A 24,582-nucleotide genomic window follows, 5' to 3' on the forward strand; every position below is an offset into this window, starting at 1 on the left:
CCATGATTATGAAAAACTAAATATGCTGACCAAGGCAGTAATTTATTTTATTAAAAACATAAACGTAACGTAACGTTTCAACCTTCTAGCAAGGTCTTCTTCAGACTCTGTATCAAGTACAAAAGTAACCAGATACAACAAAAGGGCAATATATATACACAAACATTACTCCCTCCAGACTATTTACAAAGTTGTTTGGAACTTTCCAGCAGATGACTTTCACTTCCCAACTTTACTTTCACCTAAAAGGCTAAACACAATTACTTCCATAGAATGTGGTTGGACTTTTTAATCTCACGCTCTTTTCCCTTCATTTTTCTTCCTTCTCCTCTCCTCTTTTTCTCTTGTCCTTTCCACTCTTTCCAACATCTTCTTCCATTCTTTGTTTAACTTCAGTCCCCCATTCCAGTTCATTGTGTCTTCTTCACCTTTCTTCTCTATTTCCTTGGCTTCTTTCCATTTTCTAACTAGCATTCTCTTCTCCCTTCCTATCTGCTTAGCCTCATCCCACTCTATGTCATGTCCTGTTTCTCTCGTGTGTTTAAATATTGCATTTCTCTCTCTCTTAAGTCGTACATCATCCCTATGTTGTTTCAACCTGTCTTTCAGCCTTTTTTTCGTTTCTCCTATGTACACACTCTGACATTCTTTACATTTTACTTCGTAGATAATCCCTTCCTCTTCTTCTTCTCTGTTTTCCTTTTTCTTGTTAGCATTCCTCGCTATTCCTAAGATGCTTCTCCCTCCCTTCCTGTAAGTTTTAATTCCCGCTTTCCTAAGCACTTTGCATATCTTTTCTGTGGTCTTCCCCATACTCCTTATTCCAAACCTTCTCTCCTCTTTTTCTTTCTCTTCCAATTCTCCCCTGCCCGTTTTCTTACTTTTTCTGTTTATGTCCAGTCTATCCTGCTTCTCATAGCCATTCTTTTCCAGCTGTTTCCATAGGCTATTTATTTTGCCTTCTTTTTCACATTCTTTCATGCATATTTTCTTGATTCTGTCCTCCATATTCTTTATAAAATTTATTTTTGTCACCTCACTTACATCACTTCTTTTGTGGCAGAATACTCCTGCTGCACACTTCTTCTGATGCCAAGCGGTTTCAATTTCTTGTCCTCTTTTCCTTTTCATCAATATATCTAGATAGCTTAACTTGTCTTCTTCTTCTATTTCAAGTTCCAATAATATCCCTCTTTCTTCATCTTGAATTTCTTTGGCAAAAATGTCAAGCTGCCTCTTCGTTCCCTTCCATATGCCAAAACAGTCGTCCACATATCTGCAAAACAGAATCATTTTGTCACCTCCCTTTTCTATCACTTTCTTTTCCCATTCATTCATAACCAATTCAGCCAATGCTGGGCTTAGACTGGAACCTATATTTAGTCCTTCACTCATTAACATTATTTTATCTCCCATTATACTGTAACCGTTATTCCAAATGGTTTCCAGCGCCTTCACTACCCTTTCACTATCCCATTCTCCTATAATTTCTTGTCCCATTCTCTTTTTAATAATGTCCAAAACGTGTCCAAATGAGATGAAGACGACAATGTTTAGCTTAGACGTGAAAAGTATGTTCCCGAGCATCAAGAGGGGACACGTTTTGGACATTATTAAAAAGAGAATGGGACAAGAAATTATAGGAGAATGGGATAGTGAAAGGGTAGTGAAGGCGCTGGAAACCATTTGGAATAACGGTTACAGTATAATGGGAGATAAAATAATGTTAATGAGTGAAGGACTAAATATAGGTTCCAGTCTAAGCCCAGCATTGGCTGAATTGGTTATGAATGAATGGGAAAAGAAAGTGATAGAAAAGGGAGGTGACAAAATGATTCTGTTTTGCAGATATGTGGACGACTGTTTTGGCATATGGAAGGGAACGAAGAGGCAGCTTGACATTTTTGCCAAAGAAATTCAAGATGAAGAAAGAGGGATATTATTGGAACTTGAAATAGAAGAAGAAGACAAGTTAAGCTATCTAGATATATTGATGAAAAGGAAAAGAGGACAAGAAATTGAACCCGCTTGGCATCAGAAGAAGTGTGCAGCAGGAGTATTCTGCCACAAAAGAAGTGATGTAAGTGAGGTGACAAAAATAAATTTTATAAAGAATATGGAGGACAGAATCAAGAAAATATGCATGAAAGAATGTGAAAAAGAAGGCAAAATAAATAGCCTATGGAAACAGCTGGAAAAGAATGGCTATGAGAAGCAGGATAGACTGGACATAAACAGAAAAAGTAAGAAAACGGGCAGGGGAGAATTGGAAGAGAAAGAAAAAGAGGAGAGAAGGTTTGGAATAAGGAGTATGGGGAAGACCACAGAAAAGATATGCAAAGTGCTTAGGAAAGCAGGAATTAAAACTTACAGGAAGGGAGGGAGAAGCATCTTAGGAATAGCGAGGAATGCTAACAAGAAAAAGGAAAACAGAGAAGAAGAAGAGGAAGGGATTATCTACGAAGTAAAATGTAAAGAATGTCAGAGTGTGTACATAGGAGAAACGAAAAAAAGGCTGAAAGACAGGTTGAAACAACATAGGGATGATGTACGACTTAAGAGAGAGAGAAATGCAATATTTAAACACACGAGAGAAACAGGACATGACATAGAGTGGGATGAGGCTAAGCAGATAGGAAGGGAGAAGAGAATGCTAGTTAGAAAATGGAAGGAAGCCAAGGAAATAGAGAAGAAAGGTGAAGAAGACACAATGAACTGGAATGGGGGACTGAAGTTAAACAAAGAATGGAAGAAGATGTTGGAAAGAGTGGAAAGGACAAGAGAAAAAGAGGAGAGGAGAAGGAAGAAAAATGAAGGGAAAAGAGCGTGAGATTAAAAAGTCCAACCACATTCTATGGAAGTAATTGTGTTTAGCCTTTTAGGTGAAAGTAAAGTTGGGAAGTGGAAGTCATCTGCTAGAAAGTTCCAAACAACTTTGTAAATAGTCTGGAGGGAGTAATGTTTGTGTATATATATTGCCCTTTTGTTGTATCTGGTTACTTTTGTACTTGATACAGAGTCTGAAGAAGACCTTGCTAGAAGGTTGAAACGTTACGTTAGTTTATGTTTTTAATAAAATAAATTACTGCCTTGGTCAGCATATTTAGTTTTTCATGAAAATGATGCATTTTGTATATTTTCTAGGACATTTAGACTTTGTGAAAGTGTCATGCAACATTTTTGCAGCACCTACAAGACATGTGGAAATGTATTGGTGATTGATTGATTGTTTATTTTACTTCACTTTTCTACCACTCTTGGCTAATTCCAAAGATGAGGATGAGTGATGATACGATGTGGTGAAGGGACACTCGCAAAGAACACCCATGTCCAGGCTGGGATTCAAAAGTGGGACCCTTGGCATCGTAGTGTGCTGTGCTAACCACTCCATCACAGAGGTTGGCATATTGGTGATTAAATTCCAACCAATAGTTTCTGATAATGATACTACAGGGTGATGAAAAAGAGATGCAACCTTATGGTTAACGATTTATTGTACAATATTTACACTAAGTGCTGGAAGTGGTCACCATTGTGAGATTCACACAGTGAATCATGTTTGTTTTTAAAGACTCTTCTTAATGTTTGCTGTGAAATTGCATCAACACAGTTTTGAATATTTGCGTGCAATTCCGGAATAATGTGGGGATGTGTTACATAGGCAGCATCCTTGAGGTAATCATAGGCATGCACAGACCCTCTGATTAGGGAGGGCAAAAACCTTGAAAGTTCAGTCGGGAAAGAAAAACCTCATTTTATCTCACTGTTTATTGCATTGGTGGGTATATGCGTATCTGTGTGTGTGTGTGTGTGTGTATATGTATAACATATTATTTAAATACATTACATAATCAATTCATCCGCCCCATAACAAACCAACAGTAAAAATGATATAAATTGTCTCTGAAATGTGCACACTTCTTTTCCTCCAAACCAAACTGTTATAACAGCAACTGTCTGAAGTACTTAATTGTTCTTACTTCTCTCTGGTAATTTACAATGCACTACAGAAAACAAATTTTTCGATCCAAATTTTTGCTAATTGAAAACAGTATTGATTTAATATGACAAAAAAATTTCACAGGATGCCATGGCATTCTCTTTTACAATTTTTCTCATTCAGATTGTTCGGCATCCAGGGACAATGCCCGCTGCCCTCTAGCTATGGCTATGAACTTGACAAAACTGTAAGAAAAGCAGACACCGCGAGCAAGAAAATTTCACGAAATGTATTTTTGTTTGTATAAAATTTGAAGTCGAGGGGACAATTGCCCCTTTGTGCCCCCTGCAGGTGCTCCTGGCCTGCTGGAAGAAATGATGCAAGAAAGACGTGAAAACTAATTCCATTTTGAGTATTCTTTTGTCCTGCTACTCTTAATTACTGCTAGTCTTGCTTTCTCTTACCTCAATGTCTGTCCCCTAGAATTGATTTCCATCCAAGGTTGGGATAAGGCAATGCCCATAGGCCATCTTCTGGTTCGGCCACTGCACCCTCTTACCCCGTAGTTACTTTGAATTTTCATCGGCTTGAAATACTTCATTTTCTCCAATAATACGTTTAGAAGGGGGGGGCAAAGATGACCACACCTCGCTCTTCGAAAATGAATATCAACCTAAGAGTATATATTTCACACGTATAATTTGATTTCAGTCATAATAATTTACATTAATCATTATGTAATGGGGGGATGCAAGTATGCGATAATTTCAGATTCAAGTGGTGTTTTTGAGGGGGCAGCACTATTATCTGGGTAATATGCCCCATGGGAAAATATCTTGCTTGTCCCTACGTGGAAAAAATATGCGTATGTTCGTGATTAGGGGGGAAATTGCCCCCTATGCACACGCCTATGGAGGTAACCCCACAAGAAAAAGTCGGGTGGTGATAAATCTGGAGACCGAGTTGGCCACAACCCCAGAGAGAAAACTTATCCATGAAAACAGTGTACCAAATATGGCATTATGTTGTTGGCAGTATGGCCTATAGCACTATCCTGTTGAAACCAAGTATGCTGTAACATGTCTGACTGTACAGTGTCAACAAACTCTCGCACCATCTGCATATATCGGTCATTGTGTCATAAAAGAATGTTATGAAGATGCGACTGTGTGACATTGAACACCACACACCAAGTTTCTGTAAGTGGAGAGGCGTCTCATGCAGCAAATGAGGGTTTTCCGTGGACCAAAATCGACAATATTGGGCATCCACTTACAATTTTGCCTAATCAGCTGTTTTTGTAGTTTACAGCCTCAATTAATGCAGTTTTCACTGTTACTCACCATCTAACAAGCAAAAATATAGTAATATTAATAAACGACATCTCTCCATACGGCCACATCTCTTCTTGATCACCCTGTAGTATTGGCTCAACTCTATTACATATACACCTGTGAAGTAACATTTTAGCATAGGAGAAAATAAAATCTTTATATTACAAAATGCACTATGTAACTAACTACATCTTACCTCTTGCTCTTCCATCAATGACATGTTCTTCAAAAGCGCTTGAATCTGCAGCTGTAACATGCATGACATTCAGATAATTACTTTTGCATTGCAATTCATAGCCAAACATAAAAGTGCAGTAGCAAACATAAAACAAACATAGTATTTTCAAACATAGCCTATTGAAAGCATTATAATCATTCCAAACAAATGTGCTATCTAAATGTATACTGCAAGATCAACATTAAATATTTAGCACTGCATGCCACTACATGAGTTTAACAAATAACACTGGTTTTTCATGATGCAGTAAATTAATATTGTCTTTCTTCATTACAATTACATAAAATTAACATATAAAAATATTTTCAGTGTTTTATATTTAGGCCAAATGAAAAAGACAAAAAAACACTGAAAAATCTCTAGGGAATAATAACTATTAATTAAGTAATACGTGTCAATTCATCTCTCTAACAGTTGACTGCTGTAATGCAATTTAGGAAGAAAGATAAAAACTGGAGATGCATGTTTTTTTTATTTCTTTTTTGTTGACAAAACTGCTCTATGAGAACTACGGTCTGTCTGTAAAACTATAGTGGAATCTTTGGTAATGTAGTCACCTTGTAATCAAGGGATACTGGGTTTCATACCCAGTGGAGGCACACTGTACAGTGGTTCGATTTGGTGTTTTAAGTCCACTTTATGCACAGTAAGGCTAATTGGGACTGGACCTACAGTTTATAAAGTGGGATCCAAACCACCATGTGCCTCCACCAGGTATCGAACCCGGGACCCCTTGATTACAAGGCAACAACGCTACCACTGCACCATCAGGGAGGGCCTACAGTGGTTCGAATCCCATTTTAAACTGTAGGGCCAGTCTTGATTAGCCTACATGTGCATAAAATGGACTTAAAACAAAAATACACTGGAATCTTGTTTTAAAAATTTCAGAGGACCAAGATGAAAAAACTTAAAATGTGGGAAAATGTAAAATCAGGGAATGTAAAAATTGACGCTCCACAGAATTTAAATGTCTTGAATATGACAAACTTATTCACCCATTCATGAGTTTATGCTTCCTTTCGGAGTGATTGATCACTTAATAGAGACCTAGATTTGGCATATCAGTAGTCAACAGATGGCACACAGTGTAAAGTAAATATAGCGTATCATCCTTAGCATTCCTGTGTAGTTCAGTCATTCTACAGCTGGCAGTAAAGTTAAGAGAGGATCAGTTGTTGGTTTGTAGATGGAGAGAAGGGAGTTGAGTTTGGATCTGGGAAGAAATGGTTGATCTTGGGACCAAGTTGGGTGTGAGTCTGTTGGTCAAAGTTCAGGAGGACACTCAGTTATTGGAGATGTCATTTGGAGTAAACTTATCGAGAATTAGTTAAAAGGACTTTCTGTGCATGTGAGGCTAATGACCACCTACTGGACGAGATAGGTAATCCCTTTTCATTAATCATGAACGTGCCGGTTCAGTCATAAAGGTATTAAAATCAAATTGTGTGTGCCACCTTTCATTTCAGTGTTTGTTTAGATTATGTTAGTTGTACATCCTTCGCATGCTCTAAGGAAGCCTAAGCTACTTGTTAGGAAGTAACGCATCCCAAGGTTCGATCCTGGTGCCCTGAAGGTAATGGCAAGGCACAGTGATTTGGCGTTGTTCGCGGTGGTAAACCACGCTTAAGTGTGTCATTTTACAATAGTGTCTATTGGTTCTCTTCATTAAACATGCAAATTTTGTATTAATTTAATTTCAACTTTAGGATGCAAGTTTCATCAGTTACTACCATGAACATGAACAGAGGTAAGGATAGGAGAAAATAAAAAGTAATCGACAGCCCTACAACATTACCTCCTCAGCTTTTTGTGTATCTTGCATTTCCGGTGTCTTTTGTGAATTACTCTGCTCTCCTGAACCTTCCTGGGAAGAGAGAAAACAGCACAAGTTAAAGAATGAAAAGACAATTAATATGTACAGTCACGGACACTGCTGGCTTGTAATGATCCCATCGAAAGTCAATGTATTCATTACAACCCAGAAGTGTCCATGACTGTACATGAGATACACAAGTGGTAGACAAATTGATACGAAAACGGGTTGTAATTCTCCCTCTGCACAGCCATGCTACCTGGTACAGAAGTCTGCAACTTAGTGGCTGCAACGGTGGAGGAATCAGTTTATCAGCAGCAGTCATATGGGTTCTATGTGAACATTCTGCTACCAGTCAAACCTCTCAGACTTCCCAAAAAAGCATTATAATTGGAGCATGCCTAACTGGATCATCACTGATAAAAACAGTCAACCTTGTTGGGGTTGCAAGGAGCATGGTGTCATCTGTGGCGAGAGCCTCCAGTGAAGTCATTTCGAAACAGAAAAGTGGATGAAAAGTCAAAGTGTCACTAGCCAGAACAAAATGCTGTGTAACCAAAAATGCCAGCAGTACCCGGGTGACGAGAGGTCACCGAGAGTGTCTTGATCGAGGGAGCGAGCCGCGAAGTGTGTTGCGAGTGACAGTGTTAAGTCGGTCCATCTAAAAGGTTTGGGTGAACCCACTGAGGACACCTTCGATGGACCGATACCGTGCCACGTCGTGACTCAGCCGAGGAACCACGAAGGAAACCAGCTACAGTGGTGACACTGGGTTTATCGTTATCAGCATTTTGATATCTTGCAGGCTTGTGCGTGATTCCCCGCCCCCCCCCCCCCTTTCCTGCTTGTGCAGATTCTATTAAATATTGGTAAAGGGCAATGACCATAATTTATTCTATTCCTCATACACACATCCTCTTGCAGCCAAGCAGTTTAAGCCGGCGAACAGCCCAAACGTAACATGGTGGTTAGTGCGCCGGTTTTGTAGTATTATAGGCAAAATAGCTACCGGTTCCCCATTCAAAAAGTAAATTAAAATAATTACGTCAATTGAAATAATCACTATGTTTTCTGAAAGCACAAAAATTCCCAACGAGTAGTTCATTAAAGCCGCGGAAGAAATTCTCAGGGATTCATTCGCATGCAAGAAACAATTTAATCCCCCTCGATACTTTTAGTGCAAACAATCCGTTCTTGCAAGTTAGAGCTATGCCTAACACAGTGCTAAGAGACCCTGCCTTGATGTCACATATATCAGAATCACAAATTGTTCACAACCAGCTCTCAAAAATCAAAAAGGCATTTTTGATGTATTACAGGGTAACGTATTTGTCTTACAAAATTTAGTCTCCATGACTTTTGCTCTACGTAAAGATTACGATGATCTTAGAAATCAGGTACGTAGGGAATTGAACTCTAGGCGGCAGTCAGCACATTCCAGCTTGCAAGCAAGGGGCGTTCAATTCATCGGATATGCCGCTGAGCACTCTCAACTACTTAATTAAGGAAGTCGAGGAATTTTTCTCTCGTCAGCACGAAGCTCAGTGCTCACAGATGACCAAACCGAGAGCAAATTCCAACACAGGTTTTCGTCGCACACGAGCAAGATTAACATCATAACAGCTGATGTCACAAAAGCAGAAGCAAATTTTTTGGTTTCAGCTTGCAACCCTGATTTCAGCTTGCAACCCTGATTTTCTACCCATCGGCGGAGTAGTTTTAGCTCTTTCTAGAGCATGCAGAGAGCAACTGGACAAGGAACTTCAAAACTTCAACAAAACACAACCGAGTTACCCCAGCATACAATCTACCAGCTAATTATATTTTTCATTCTGTCACTCCAAACAACAAAGATCCTGAAATTTTGCAAAAATGCTATGTCAATTGCCTAACTTTAGGACAAAGATCCATTCCTTTCCCACACCTAGCCACAGGCGCTTTCGGGTTCGACTCAGCAGCATCAGCCAAAATAGCCCTTTCATGTGCGAAGCAATTTTCAGAAGAACAGACTGTATTAAGTTTTGCACTTATGCCAATTCTGACAAAGAGTTATTTGAAGGCGAATTCAAACAGCTGTTCTAGTTTTCCGAATGTACGGATGAAATAAAAGGATGACGTGCAAAAAAAGAAGAAACCTAAACAGAAGCAAAATCGTAATCTTGTTACTTCAGTTACTAGTGCACAGGAAGGTAACGTTGGAATTTCAGAAAAATTCCAGAAAATCACACTTCCTCTAACAAAAATCAACAATCTTTTCTTCGTTGACATAACTGTAGGAAACAAGCAAATTCCAATGCTTTTAGATTCAGGTAGTACCACAACTGTCATGAACAGGCAAGACTTAACTCGAAATATCAAGGTAAAACAGAAATTTCATGTCTTAAGTGCTTTTAATAATTCAAAATTTTCAATAACAAACGAAACTGACTTGCACTTCAAATTGGCCGATCAACCTTTTCTGCACACGACACTTCTGTATGAAGGGTCAGGAAACCTCAACATTTGGGGAAATGATTTTCTAACAATACATAGAGCCACCATAGACACAAATAGGCGAACGTTGCAAATTACTCGTTTTGGCTCCTGGAAATTGCAAAAAGAAAAGAATGCTCAGCAACAAGTATACAAATTATCCAAAATCTCCACGGAACATCTAGAACAGTGCATTCAACCCACCTACACAACACAGGCAGAAGTAAAACTAAACCTAGAATCAAGCGGTGGTAAAAGTACAGCTTATAAATTGCACAACTAGTGACAGTAGCCATATATTAAACCCCATTCCCAGATTTTCATCCCCTAAAGTAACTTGCATCCCTACCTCCCTCATGCATGAACACGAACCACACGTCCTCATTACAAATTTTTCCAATGATCCAGTTACCATTCCAACATTCACGACGATAGGGAAAACTGATGTTGTCTTGGAAATAATTGGCCAGCAGGAAACGGGAGACACAAACGGTCCTGCCGAGGCAAAGACGGAACCAATCTGGAATCCACTAAAGGAAAATAAGAGCTACGATGGGTAGCCACATCGACATTTTTGAAGGAAAATTCTGAAGAACTACAAAGGTGTATGTCTGAATTTCGGAAAAACTTCGACAAAACGAAGATCGACATTAGCCCCAACGTCGGTGAAGAAGACCGAGATAAACTACTTGAACTGACGTACGAGTTCGCCGATGTTCTTAGTTGGAAAGAGGATGACATATGAAGTTGCACCCTGTATGAACTGGATATCGATACAGGAGATTCGCCTCCAGTGTACACTCGACCCCACAGGATACCACCTCATACACTTCCAATCATGCAAGAGGAAATCAATAAATTGTTACAACAGGGAGTCGTTTCTCCTATTTTAGCGCACGCTGGAATTCTCCTATCCTGCTTGTGAAGAAACCAAATAACATGTACCGCGTCTGCTTTGACGCACGTCGAATCAACGCCATCACCAAGAAGATAAGTTTTCCGGCACCTTATCTCATAGACATCGTAGAGAGGGCGGCAGGTTTAAAATATTATTCATCTATGGACATGTTCTCGGCTTATTTTCAGATATGCCTCACACCAAGTAGCCGTGAAAAAGTGAGTTTTCAAGTGCCGGAGATGGGGACTTACGCTTTTAATTATGCCCCACAAGGATTTGTCACGTAGGGAATAGCGTTAGCGCTGAATTTAGCCCTCAACATCGTTGACAATCGCCATTTGTTCTTCTATGCAGATGATCTCCTGGCAGTCACTGACGACGTAATCACTTCCTTGAAGATATTGCGTCACACTGATGAAAGACTTAGGCTCGCTGGATTAAAATTGGCTCCTAAAAAGGCAAAATTCCTGTACTATGATATTGTCTATCTTGGACACCATTTATCCGAAAAAGAATGTGCCATTTCAACTAAGATGCTAGAAACTGTTAAGTCGTATCCGACACCTACAAGCAAGAAGCCTTTACGCCAATTTTTGGACCTGGCAAATTTTTCCTGTCGTTACTCTCCACAGTTTTCCAAACACTAATCAGTTCTTACACAACTGCTGAAGAAGGAGAGAAAATTTCAATGGACAGAAGCACAAAACGAGGCATTCAATGCTTTAAAGCATTCACTAATCATGAGCCCAGTATTAGCCACATACGATTCCTCTCTAGTTGGCCGCGGTGGCTCAGTCGGTAACGCGTCTGACTACTATGCTAAAGGTCCCGGGTTCGATCCCCGGCCGGTTCAAATCCGGGAACTTTTCTAACGATGGAAGCGGACCCGGCGCCCACCCAGCGTCGAATAACATGGGTACCTGGGGGAAACCCTGGGGGGTAAAGGCGGTCAGGGGCATGATGCTGATCACATCACCCCCACTCACGACCGGATCAAGAAAGTGTGGGGCGTTACCCCCACACCCCCTATACGCCTTCATGGCGTGGTGCTAAGCACAGGGGAGCACTTTACCTTTACCTTTACGATCCCTCTCTTACTATTCACATATACACGGACAGTAGCAAAATATTTCTAGGAGCTGTCATTGCTCACGAAGACCCCCAAGGAAATGTTACGCCGATTGCATATGCAAACAGGATACTAAATGATAAGGAAAGGGAACAAGACAAACATGTTAGAACTCTCTGGCATAATTTTTGCTTTAAAAGCATTCCGACACTACATCCTTTTCAAAAGATTTATATTACACACACATTCCAAATGTATTCAAAATTTAATACAATCAACTACCCTAAAAGGCCGCCTTTGGCATTTTTCACAATTTCTGTCCGACTACGATTTCGTTATTAAACATCTAAAGGGAACAGACAACAGTGCCTCGGATGCCATTAGTCGTAACTCGAGGATCCAAGATGAAACTTTTTCTCCTCTCCTCAAAGATGTAATTGTGTCTGTTTTTAGAACACGTGAATTTAACGTTGCAAAAGAACAACAAGCAGATCCTTTTCTCAAAAATATTTACCTACATTAATTTACACTAAACATGACGGAATCAGCCAGCAATTCCGTCTCCTAGATGACATTATTTACAGAAGGACACGAAGTTCAGACAAACAGGAAAGGCTACTCATGTGCATCCCAAATTCATTACAAGATATATGGTTCGAACAAGTGCCCTCGTCTCCACACGCTCTCAACCTTTTTGGATACTATAAAACATATCTCTATGCGAAGGACCGTTATTATTTTTTTTCTCAGAAATCCTTCATATACAAGAAATGCAAAGAATGTGAACAGTGTGCACGACTTAAGCAGTCCTGCCAACCAAAGCACTTCGAACTACAAACAAGGACTTCTCAGTCACCTTTCCAAATTATCGCCTTGGATAAATGTGGTCCATATGTCACATCAGGAACAGAGGGACATCGGTATGTGATCACGTGCACTGATGCAGCCACGTGTTACATAGTAGCCGCACCGACACATTCTCTCACTGCTGAAGTTTTGGCAGATTTTCTGTACACGAAAATCATATTACGATTAGGCTTTCCAGAAAAAATCATTGTTGACCAACTTCCAGGTCAAACTTCAGATTTATTCAAAGAATTGGCCAAGAAACTACAAATTAAACTAAGCTTTGTCAGCCCAGGATTTCATCAGAGCCTTGGCTTAGTTGAACAGACGAAACAAACTCTGGAAGGAATGATCAAATTCTATATCAATGCCAAACACAATAATTGGTCCAATTTCATACCAACAGCAGTCTCAGCTATCAACAACATGCCAGATTCATCTGCACGGTACTCACCTACCTATTTACTGATGGGTTATCATCCCCGCACCCTACCGGATGCGATTTTTCAAACCCTGCTGCAGCATGTGAGCAATTATGAACGGTTGGAACATATGAAGCTTTCACACCGATTTGCACGAGAAAATCTCCTCAAACGTCTCAAAGCGGACAAGGCACGGCTTGATCCTCACTATTCTCAAGCAGCTTTTAAATCTGGCGATCAAATACTTTTGTGGAACGATCGACACTTATCAATAACGTCCAAAGTTTTTTCAGGCAAGTACGAAGGCCTCTTCACAGTAATCGAGCGACTTGACAAAAACCATTACAGAATTGACGTGATCAAGCAAGGAAAACGGTTTGAACAAAAGGTAGCATCAGTCAGGATGAAACTTTACACACCATAAACGGTAACTCTCGATCGACCACGTACAGAGGAAGATAATGTGAATGCCTTAAAGTTACATTCAGGAATGCAAGCGGATATCCCTCACACTCTAGAGGGACTTTATCTGGAAGAATTCACAACTAGTGAACCTTATAGATCAGAAGTTGACAACACTGCAAGAAACACTGGCAGCATAAAACAGCTACTTCCTAACGAAGACGATCATCATCATCCTTCATAGTTCCTCGCCACGACGAAAATTCGAACAGTCGATCCACTGATATGTGTCCGATTTTGGACTAGCACTTACCTTATGAAAATCCACGGGACCACCATCGGTTGGCCTCAATGTGATTGCCGTGTGTCTTGGCAATAGCCCTGCACCGTAACTTCTATTGTAGGAGGCTACAACGAAGTACAGGAAGTAGAATCTTCTGCCATTCCTCCTGACAGGCTTTCCACAGGCCCCGGAGAGTGGTGACACGACGAGAGGAAAGTGCCCGTTTCAGTAGACCAAACCCACAGAAATCCATGGGACTCGCAACCGGTGACTTCACCGGTATATTGCGAAATGGAATAGCCCGAATGCCGGTGTCTGTCGCCATCTGTTGTAAAAAGTTCTGGGTAGAACGAGATGTATGTGATGAGGCCTTATCCATATGCACAGAGACTTGATTTACGGCATTTCGATACAAACGTGGTAGATCGTCTGTATAAATTGGGGTCAGGATATGCTGCTGAAAGAACACAGAGTTGATTTTACAGTTTTTTGGGACCTGACGAATAGTTAACTTGCCTTGATAGGTGTATCCTGCGACAACCAGAAATCCCCTCGAGAAAGTTGCTTTGCAATGACGGACGAAATCTGGACGGCATTTTGCATCGCGTGGTGCATACGTTATGGCTTGAATTTTGCCACAATCTGATAGATAAATCCATGCCTCATCTAGTGTGGCCACAAACTTCCACTTCTCCCCTGATAAATGGTGTTCGTAGAGGTGCCTGCTGTTGGTCGTTCTCTAACAGCGATGGGCCTCACTGAGGTAATAATGTCCACGGCTATTAACCTTTTGCCGCCCAAGGTCTTTTTCACAAGTAAGCCTCTATTGCCCGAGTCGATTTTGAGTAAAATGCAGAGTTTCAATTAAATGAGTGTAGATCGGAGGCTAATTGCCCTAGAGAGATGAGTGATATACCGTTGTACGCGGAATGAACCAGAGATTCAGACTATATGAAATTTTTGAAAATTCGGCGTATATGTGGCGGGGGGAAAGGGGGGAAATCCCTTGAAAATACTTTTTAAAAAAATGGGGTTTCGCCCCCCCCCCACCCCCCGCCCTCCGAAAAAAAGGATATGAAAAGTTCAAAATGCACATAGAAATTATCGCTGGCATGTAAGAAACAGAAAAATATTTGCATCATTGTCGTATGACCAATGTAACTTGAGTTGTACCCCCAAAAGGAATGGTGGGCACGCCACTGATTCAAGCTTCAAAATGCAGCGGTACCTTGAAATGACTATAGCTCAGAAACTAAATGCCCTAGAGATATGAAAGATATACCGTTGTACGCAGAATGAATCACAGATTCAGACGATATATAATTTATGCACATTCGGCGTACATATGGAGGGGGAAAGGGGGGAAATCCCCTCAAAAATACTTTTCTTAAAAAAAAATGGTTTCCCCCCACCCCGAAAAAAAATGTCAAAATGCAAAATTTATGCAAATTTGGTGTATATATGGAGGGGGAAGGGAGAAAAAACCCAAAAATTATTTTAAAAAATTGTCACTTCACCCAAAAAATGTCCTCGCACTTGGGCACAAAACGACACCTAAGCACAACATTCACGGACGAAAAGCTAGAACGTAGTGACAAATGAGCGCCAATTCTTGCAGCTGCCTGAAATTCTATTTTTAGACAATGCTGGGTAACCCCTGTTGCCACTTGTGCTAAAAAAAAAAAAAAAAAGGTTTCCTTCAGCGCGCTTCGAAATTCCATCCTCACAACGCAGATTCAACAACCAGTCTTCCCCCCCCCCCCTGCTTGCGCCCTCACGGAAAACTTTCATTTTGACATCGGATACTGATAAACAAGCTTCCTTCGAATGCACTTAGCAAGAGGGAGTGAAAAGCATTGCTTTAGAACAACAAAGCCGGTCTTCCTTTGTCCGCAAAAATTGACCTTGAAAAGAGATGCAAAAGAGAAGTCTCTTTTCCCGCCTTTCCCCCTCCATTTTCATGAAGACAAAAAAAAATGCAAAAAACAATTTCTGTTAAATACATGTGTTAGGAACAATATAAAAAAATAAAATCGAAATTCTAGCCAAAAATATAAAAGTTATAACGTAAAAACTACGACCTTGACACAGCGTCTCGATCGAGACGCTTGGTGTCCTGAGGGTTACTTTTGGGTATCTCGTTCGAGACGCTTGGGCACCAAAAGGTTAAAGACCTTCAGGAGGTTTAATTTCTCATGCAGGGTGCGGTCCACAGTTAACTGGGCCACGTGAAGTCGTGTGACCATCACTCGTTGAGTCGGGGTATTTTCCTGTAGTGCCATCGACGAAACTTCTGAGACACGTGTGGCGTCACTGCAGTGTACGCTTGCTTTCTCGTCCCCCTGGTGCTACCTCCAGCCACACTTTCTGAACTAGAGAGCCCTTTGCACGAAAAATGGATGTGTATTCCCTTGAACATTGTGCATGACATGCATTTTTCCAACTCACGTCGGATACAGGCTGTAATTCCAGCCAAGGGTGGGTCAGCTTCTTATGAATAAAATTTTTTGTCATACCAGGGTGTTCATATTTATATTTTTTTGTCCACCATCTGTATATATTCTGTAACTTCATCACAAGTCAGAACCTTCTTTTTATTGCCTCACAGTTAAATAACATATTTCTAATGGGTACCAACAGTCAATAAAATATAGAATCAATGCAGTAAGCTCTTCCGGTCTGGTGATGCATGTATTTATGTTAATTTTCTGCCACTTTTGGACAATCACAATGATGATGATGTGTGCTGATTGGAACTTGGAAAGAAAACCCATCCCCAGGATGGGACTCAAATCTGGAAACTTCGCGGGCAAAATTGAAAGTCGATCACTTTAACACACACACAGCTACTGAGAGGGCTGGATTAAAAATTATGTGTACTAGTGTTTGTACTCCAAATAAAAATTAGGCAGTAGACCTACATAAAAAGAGTTACATCAAAATTTAGATTATTCAATTCTGCATTAAGCTATGGTAACCAATTTTTCTTTTCAATTATGCCTTCAATTTTTTATTGTCATGAGAACAAAAGAAGTGCTGTGTTTTTTTGGTGTTTCCAAAAAGACAGCTTTCTTAGAAATTTTAGATAAAAAAACTTGTAGCCCAATTGTGATGAAATTTAAATACAGTGTAGGCAGAAAAGTTTAAATGCAATTTTTATTTTTCAGAGTTTTTGATTGATTGATTTGTTGTTTTAAGTCCAATTTATGCACAGAAAGGCTAATTGGGAGTGGACCTACAGTTTAAAGTGGGATCAGAACCACTATGTGCCTCCACCGGGTATCAAACCCGGGACCCCTTGATTACAAGGCGACGACGCAACCACTGGGCCATCGATGAGGTCTTTTTCAGATTTATTAAATCGGTCAAAGAAAAGTTCTTATTAATTTTGTGAAATAACCTTCTCTTAGTATTGGGTAGTCCTACAAATATGATATTTGTCTTGTTTTGAAGCTCTTTGCAGCTGTTTTTAAAACCCATTATCAATGTCTATTCACACTACGAAACTGACTTCATACAGATTTTTATTCAATGTAGTAAATATGTGTGTTGAATGCGGCGATACAGCACATGCTGTCACTATCTGGCTCACAGTTACACCCTGAAGTTTCCATGGTTCAACAGTCATCGGTGTATTTAAAACCTGTATTTAAACTTCATCATGATCAGACCAAAATTCTTTTATATAGAATTTCAAAGAGAGGGGTTGTTTGGAGAACACCAAATAACTGACACTTTTTGTTCTCACAACGATGAAAAACCGGTGGCATCGAAAAAAATTGGCTACCGTAGTTTAACGCAGAATTGATAAAGTTAAATTTATCATGTAACTTGTTTTTATGTAGGTCTACTGGTTAATTTTTAATTGGAGTCCAAACTCGAGTATCCATTAATGTTTAATACGATAGTAGTGGCAATAATTTCCTGTCATTCCCAATAGAAAAACAGTGACAGAATATCTACTAAGAACACAGACACTGAACAAGACTTACCACTGCTTCATTGCTGACAGATGATTGAGCAACACTGTAGCCATATTCAAGCAGTGTACAGCGAACCCTTGGTTCTTCTTCGCTGGGAGGAGCATCTTTCATGCGGAACTTTCTTTGAGGATGATATGCTTTCTGGAATCAATATAACAAAATAATTAAATTTGTATTGACAGATGCTTTGCAAAAAAGACAATTTAATTCTTTGCATAAAATGAAACAACCCTGTAACATTTCAATCAACTATTGATTAGTTGATACAATCTCACCTTACTCAGCCCTTTTTCTTTTTGACACCAGAATTGACAGGATATTATTATTATTTTTCCAACTAACATAACTTATGCAAAGAACTGAATTTTAATTGTATTTCTGCCATGAAAATAGGGCGGATGACGTGTAGTCAGCATGACGAAACCCCAGTCTTTGTTGATTGATTGATTAAAATTAAAATTTTGGGTGCATCAGCACTTAGGCTATTTTGCACCCGTCACATTATACGGGGTTCAGCCATGGACGTCCGCATAGGGTGACCAGACACGTACATGTAAAAAAGAGGACAGAGCATGATGAAAAAGGAGGACACCGCAAAAAATGGCAACTCATTTGCCATTACTCATAATTTAATCAATATAAAAAAACCTACGAAGACTTTGCTCACATATAATTCTGATGACTTTTAAAAATATTTTCCTCTTACATTTAAGCAACGAAAGCAATCTCCTAATCTATCTATTATCTATTACACTTTACTTCATATTTGTTTCTTCCATCCTTTAAAAGCTGGATATGAGGCGTTGCGGATACGAAGGGCGAACTCAACAAACGTACATTGTGAGGGAAATGCGTTTCAAGTTGTAAAGCACAGTGCGAACTCCACAAAAAAAAAACTTTGGAAATCCCGCATGAAACATTCCGTATTCGATCTACTGTTACCAAGTTTTTGTGGTGTTCGCACTGTCTGACAAATGAAACGCATTACCCTCACAACGTACGTTTGTTGAGTTCGCCCTTCGTATCCGCAACGCCTCATATTTTCTTGTAAGGTTATTTCATAAAAGTAAATAGGACTTAATAATGAAAATTCTCACTACGCGTTTCTGTATCGCCTATGTATAACTCGAAAAGGAACTGGCCGACCTCTGTGGCGGAGTGGTTAGCACACCACGTCACAACGCCAGAGGTCCCTGGTTCGAATCCCAGGCTGGGCATGGGTGTTCTTTGTGAGTGTCCCTTCATCAAAATCATCTTGTCATCGGTCATCCTCATCTTCGCCATTATCCAAAAGTGGCAGAAAAGCGAATTAAAATAAACCATATCAGTCAATCAAAAAGGAACTGCTCAAATTACATGTATTTCACAAGTCTCAGATTGCGAAGCAACGAGTTTGAATAATACGTACTAATGACTAGGAGTATTAACGTGTCTGACAAATTTACAATTCATGATGGGTTAAAACAAGGAGATGCATTATCTCCATTGCTCTTTAATTTTGCCTTAGAATATGCTGTTAGGAAGGTAAAGGAAACTAAAGAAGGACTAAAATTAAATGGTGTGACTCAGTTGTTAGCATATGCAGATGATGTAGACTTATTAGGGTATGATATAAATACAATTAAGAATAATGTTAAAATATTTTTCAAAACTGCTAAAGAGATAGGTTTGGAAGTTAGCAAAGAGAAAACTAAATATATGCTTACAGGCCGAAACCAAGTTTTAGGTAATAATCAAAATCTAATTATTGGTAACCAATTTCCAAATTCAAATACTTAGGAATAACACTAACAAATGAAAATTATATTAAAAAGGAAATAAAAGTATGCTTAATTCAGGAAATGCATGTTACTTCTCTCTTCATAAACTTTTGTCTTCTCGTTTAATATCGAAGAAACTAAAAGTTAAAATATATTACAAAACAGTAATTTTGCCTGTACTATTATATGGATGCGAAACTTGGTCCCTTACATTGAAAGAGGAACATACATTGAGAGTACCAGGTGGTTATAATTAAAGTGACGGTGTTCAGAGTGGTACAGCACGGGCTGTAATGAGAATAGCAGTCTGAAACTTCGCAGATATGCTAATGAAGCAATGCGCTTGCGAATTATGCAACAAAAGATAGTTCCAATTCTCGCCACCAGGGTGAAAAATGGCGCTGTAAGCAGTTAAAACGTGGAATTTTCCGTAACTCTGACGTCAAAGCCGGTGACATTGCCTAACCATTGTGTGAGCTCCCTGGTTGTTGTTGGTGACGCTTGTTGCTTTTTCCTTTAGTAATGTTCATGTAATTCGAATAGTGAAATTGTAGCGATATTTTATTACAAAGAGTATTGTTTTCTGTGATTTATAGTGTTTTTCCTGTAACTATACCAAGTTTTGACTGCTTACAGCGCCATTTTTTACCCTGGTGGCGAGAATTGGAACTATTTTTTTTTGTTGCATAATTCGCAAGCGCATTGCTTCATTAGTATATCTGCGAAGTTTCAGACTGCTACTCTCATTACAGCCTGTGCTGTACCACTCTGAACACCGTCACTTTAATTATAACCACCTGGTATTTGAAAATAAGATACTTAGGAAAATCTTTGGACCTAAAAGGGATGAGGAGACAGGTGAGTGGAGAAGGTTACATAATTTAGAACTACATAATTTGTATTCATGTCCAGATATTATTAGAATAATTAAATCAAGAAGACTTAGGTGGGCAGGCCATGTGGCACGAATGGGAGAGGAAAGAGGAGTTTACAGGATTCTTGTTGGGAAACCTGATGGTAAGAGACCTGTAGGAAGGCCAAGACGAAGATGGAGGGACAACGTTGAGATGGACCTAAAGGAAATCGGTAGGGATTGAAAAGAGTATATAGATCTTGCTCAAGATAGGGACAGATGGAAGGCCTGTGTTGCTGCAGCCATGAACCTTCGGGTTTAGGAAGGCTACACAGTTAGTTAGTTTAGTTGGTTAGTAATGACTAGGGGTCTGAAAGAACTTTTTTTGGTCGGGACGGGTAAATCGCGATGCGACGTTAGGGACGGGTAAAATCTGCAATTTCCTGACCAAGCTAGGAAATTTTCAGGAACGAGAAATGCTGTGGAAATCGCGAATTTTACGTCACTTCCTTTTTCTTTTTCATTTCTGAAATAAAAGCTAACAATTTCCGAAAAGTGTCAAGACACTTACAGTGCAGAAAACATCAATAATTAACCATTTTTTAAAACAACCATTTGGAAGTTCCGAACTGCTCGGGATCCAGAAATGTCTGGAAATCATTTCCCGAAGTTGGGATCGGGATGGAATTTTTTTTTTTTACTGATCCTGGTTACAAACTTTTCTGGAACCCGCACACCCCTACTAATGACTCAGTCAGGAAAGTGATCATGTTCAGCTCCCAGATGCTAGGTGAGCATTGGTATAATACTTAACGTGCCCCAAGTGATATGGTGATATGAATATCATTATGTGTGGAAACATTCTCTATGCAGAACATTTGCTACGGTCGATGCTATACTCTTTCTAAAAAAGGAGGACATTTACCGATTTCTAAAAAATCCGCCCGGACGCCGGACAGGCACCTAAAAAGGAGGACATGTCCGGATAAAAGAGGACGTCTGGTCACCCTACGTCCGCAGGTTTTTCTCCAGGGAGGGGCAAGGAAGGTATTTTTTTTTCCAGGGGTTGGCAAACAAGGCACATTTTCCCCAATAATAGTGTTCTTCCCTCAAAAAAATTGAATTTATGATATTCATGCAATAATTAACACATGTTATTGTGGCTGGAATGAAATTATATGTGAAAAATATATAATTTTTGGTTGACTTCCATTTTCCAGGGGGTGGACATGCCCTCCCATTGCCTATCTTCCAGACGCCCATGGGTCCAGCCCCCTACCATAACTAAAATAGCATAATTGCAATGTTGTGTTACTAAAATATTAAAATATTCTGATTTTTGTAAAAGAGGCCCTCAGCACACACGACAAAAAACAGGACAACATAAAAAAAAAAAAAAGTAAAGTGCTCCCCTGTGTATAGCACCACGCCATGAAGGAACATGCACAAAATTATGCCGGCCATAGTGCCAGTTGCCAGAGCCTCATTCGTCTGCAAAATGCAGTCCAGGGTGTAATATGTGGAAGTGCGGTTGATAATTGGGTGTACTACGTGCAAGGTCACCCCTTTGTTGTAGGTTTCCATGACCATGTTATGCTACTCATTTGTAGATCCCTAACTTCCCCACGATGGTGGATTGCCACTGGTCCAATACAACTGCTGAAATCTCAGGAGAAAAGATGTTACATTTCTCCCCAGAAGTCTCGAACAAAGCCTGATGCCTTAGACCGCAGAGCCATGGTGCAGAACAATATGTTACATTGTTGGTAAAAGAAACTAAAATCCTTATACAATTATATATTTTTTTATTTATATAATGTTTCCATGTTATAATTACTGTTTTATAAATGCAAAACCCTTTTCTTTTCTCGGTTGTTGTTGTATTTCAAGAGATCTGAACTCCCATTTTGAGATATTTGAGAAAGTGCAGTTATTTTGGCATGAAACAAGATATTTTTAATTCTTAGGTACTTGGATTGTTGGATTTTATATTGTAATTTCAATTTGTATAAAGTATTTCTTTTTGAACTGGAGGTCTGGAGGGGATTAAGATCTGAAACACAACCACAGAAAGGTGTTAACAATGATAATATTTTTTCATGGAGATTTGATTTTTAAGGTACACTATAGCCAAAATGTTCAGTACAGTACAACCGTGTTACTACATCCAGAGTTGACTGTATAATAAATAAAGCATATTTCTTGATATACAAAATTTTCATCTAACAGATGAGAGTGTACTAATTTTCAATGGAGAGATGGTCACTATTGATTTTGCTTTTAATACTGTGGCCAGCAACTTCTTTACATCGAAGTAGCTCTAATAATTAAGAGCTTAAATTTAGGACTGCTCACACTAAAACAAAGGTGTTGATTAAATCACTTAGCAATTAAAACAGCTGCTGTACTGTCACACCACAAGTAAGTCAAAATTGCACAGACTCCATTATTTCATATATAAAAGTTTAAGTTGTGCTGCTTAACAACCATACTATACTAGAGGAAAAGGCAGATAAGATAGATGCAATTAGCTCAACTCAAAATGAAAAGAGCAAATGGTTGGTTACCTTTATTGTGCGGATGCTTGCCAGACCTTTCTCTTGAGTCGAAAGCTGCATATTGTCCTCTGGGAGACTGTAATGCTTGTTGAATTGGCTAACAGAATACGAGCGAATGAAATCTCCCATTTCTTCCCTCGTTTCAATAGCTCGCTTTACAAGCCACTGTAAAAAAAAAAAAAAAAAGGCAGACATGAAGTTATAACATAACAATTAATGAAGGTAAAAGTTTACCTTTATTTATGTTAGAAGGTGATGATGAATCCATTAGAAAACGTCCATAGAGCAATAACTGTCTTACAAATAATATTATAAATAAGAACTTTAATTTCTTTAATTTTCACAGCATTTCAATGTACAACCTTAGTGACAATGAAGTTCGACCAATCACAAATATAGGAGTGCGTTGTGAAAGAAGGAGAACACATGCATATGCTGAACATATTTTATTCAGCAGGCTACATGGAACAAAGGAAAACATAAATTTCCGCTGCAACGCAGCAATGTATGGTGTCCACACAAAATAAAACATCTTCGTCCATCTACACGTGACATTGAAGTTCGACCACTGTTAGAGGGGATCCTGTTTACCATGGTGTTACGCCGCCCCGTCGACGAATAACTGTGGCAATGCGTCGGGGCATGCTGCGGACGAGTCGTTCAAGGTTTTCCACATTGATGCGGTGCCATTCCTCCTGCAGGCAGGCGATAAGAGCAGCCACTGTCGTGGGTCCCCTCTGTTGCACACGTCGCTTAAGAACACGTCACACATTCTCAATGGGCGAGAGGTCGGGACTCGATGGTGGCCATGGCAGAGTTCGCACGTGATGGCGAGTCAACCATTCTCTTGTCAGCCACGCTGTATGAGGCCTGGCAATGTCGTGTTGAAAGATGAGACACCGCCTGTGGAACAGGTGCCTTCGCACTGTGGGAAGATGCCGCTCCAGTATGCGTGTATAGGCGTGTGCATTCACAATGCCCTCACAGACGTGTAGTGGGCCAACCCCAGATGCCGTCATGCATCCCCATACCATCACTGACGCAGGTTTCTGTACCCGACGTGCATAACATTTTGCTTCATTCTGTTCTTCCTTCCGACAAATGACTGTTTTCCGTATTTTCCCGTACACAATTTTGAAAATGGATTCGTCCGTCCACAAAACCCTGTTCCACGCCGAAATGTCCATCCCCTGTACATTCGTGCCCACCGTAGTCGATTGCCTTTGTTCAACAAGGAAAGGAAGGGTTTACGTTACCGCATCGCTGTAGGTAACGGCAAATGGTTCTGGTTGACACTTCAATGTGAAAGCGTTCTCGAGTCCACAGTCGTAATTCGGCCACAGAAACATGATTGTTGGTCTGGATATAGTGCCTAAATATCCGTAGGTCACGCACGCTCAGCAGGCGTTTTCGACCGGGGGCCTTACCTGGCTCTGTTGTACCCGTATTTTGGTGGTGTTTGATGATGCAGTGGATGGTTGACTTGGGTAAGTTCAGTTGGCGCCCTATTTCCCGTTCACTGAGTCCATCCCGTTGCAACTCCACCACTCTTCTCCTCACGGTTTTGTCAATAGGTTTGCCCCTGGCCATGGTGATGATGCACTGCGGTTCCTCGGTGCACAGCACGCGCTTATATACGGCGGATTCCCTTATCATGTCCGTGACGTCATGCTTCCGTCGAATGCGCCACTATCTGGAATTTTCAGTA

The 24,582-nt window shown here is 39.9% G+C and overlaps 1 protein-coding gene across 2 annotated transcripts in view; it reads right to left on the reverse strand.

Moving 5' to 3' along the window:
• The window catches only part of fidipidine (coiled-coil domain-containing protein 93), an 85,394-nt gene that overhangs the window by 38,053 nt on the left and 22,759 nt on the right, over positions 1-24,582 (reverse strand). The window contains exons 5-8 of one of the 2 annotated variants that reach the window (XM_083126367.1): positions 22,884-23,039; positions 17,713-17,844; positions 7,311-7,379; positions 5,471-5,521 (exon numbers count right to left, since the gene is read on the reverse strand). In XM_083126367.1, coding sequence (XP_082982493.1) covers positions 5,471-5,521; positions 7,311-7,379; positions 17,713-17,844; positions 22,884-23,039 — 408 coding nt within the window. The remainder of the gene's footprint in view (positions 1-5,470; positions 5,522-7,310; positions 7,380-17,712; positions 17,845-22,883; positions 23,040-24,582) is intronic. The other variant, XM_083126368.1, reaches the window with a different exon arrangement.

Source organism: Lepisma saccharinum, chromosome 8, assembly GCF_977018435.1.
Source record: "Lepisma saccharinum chromosome 8, izLepSacc3.1, whole genome shotgun sequence".
Lineage (NCBI taxonomy): Eukaryota > Metazoa > Arthropoda > Insecta > Zygentoma > Lepismatidae > Lepisma > Lepisma saccharinum.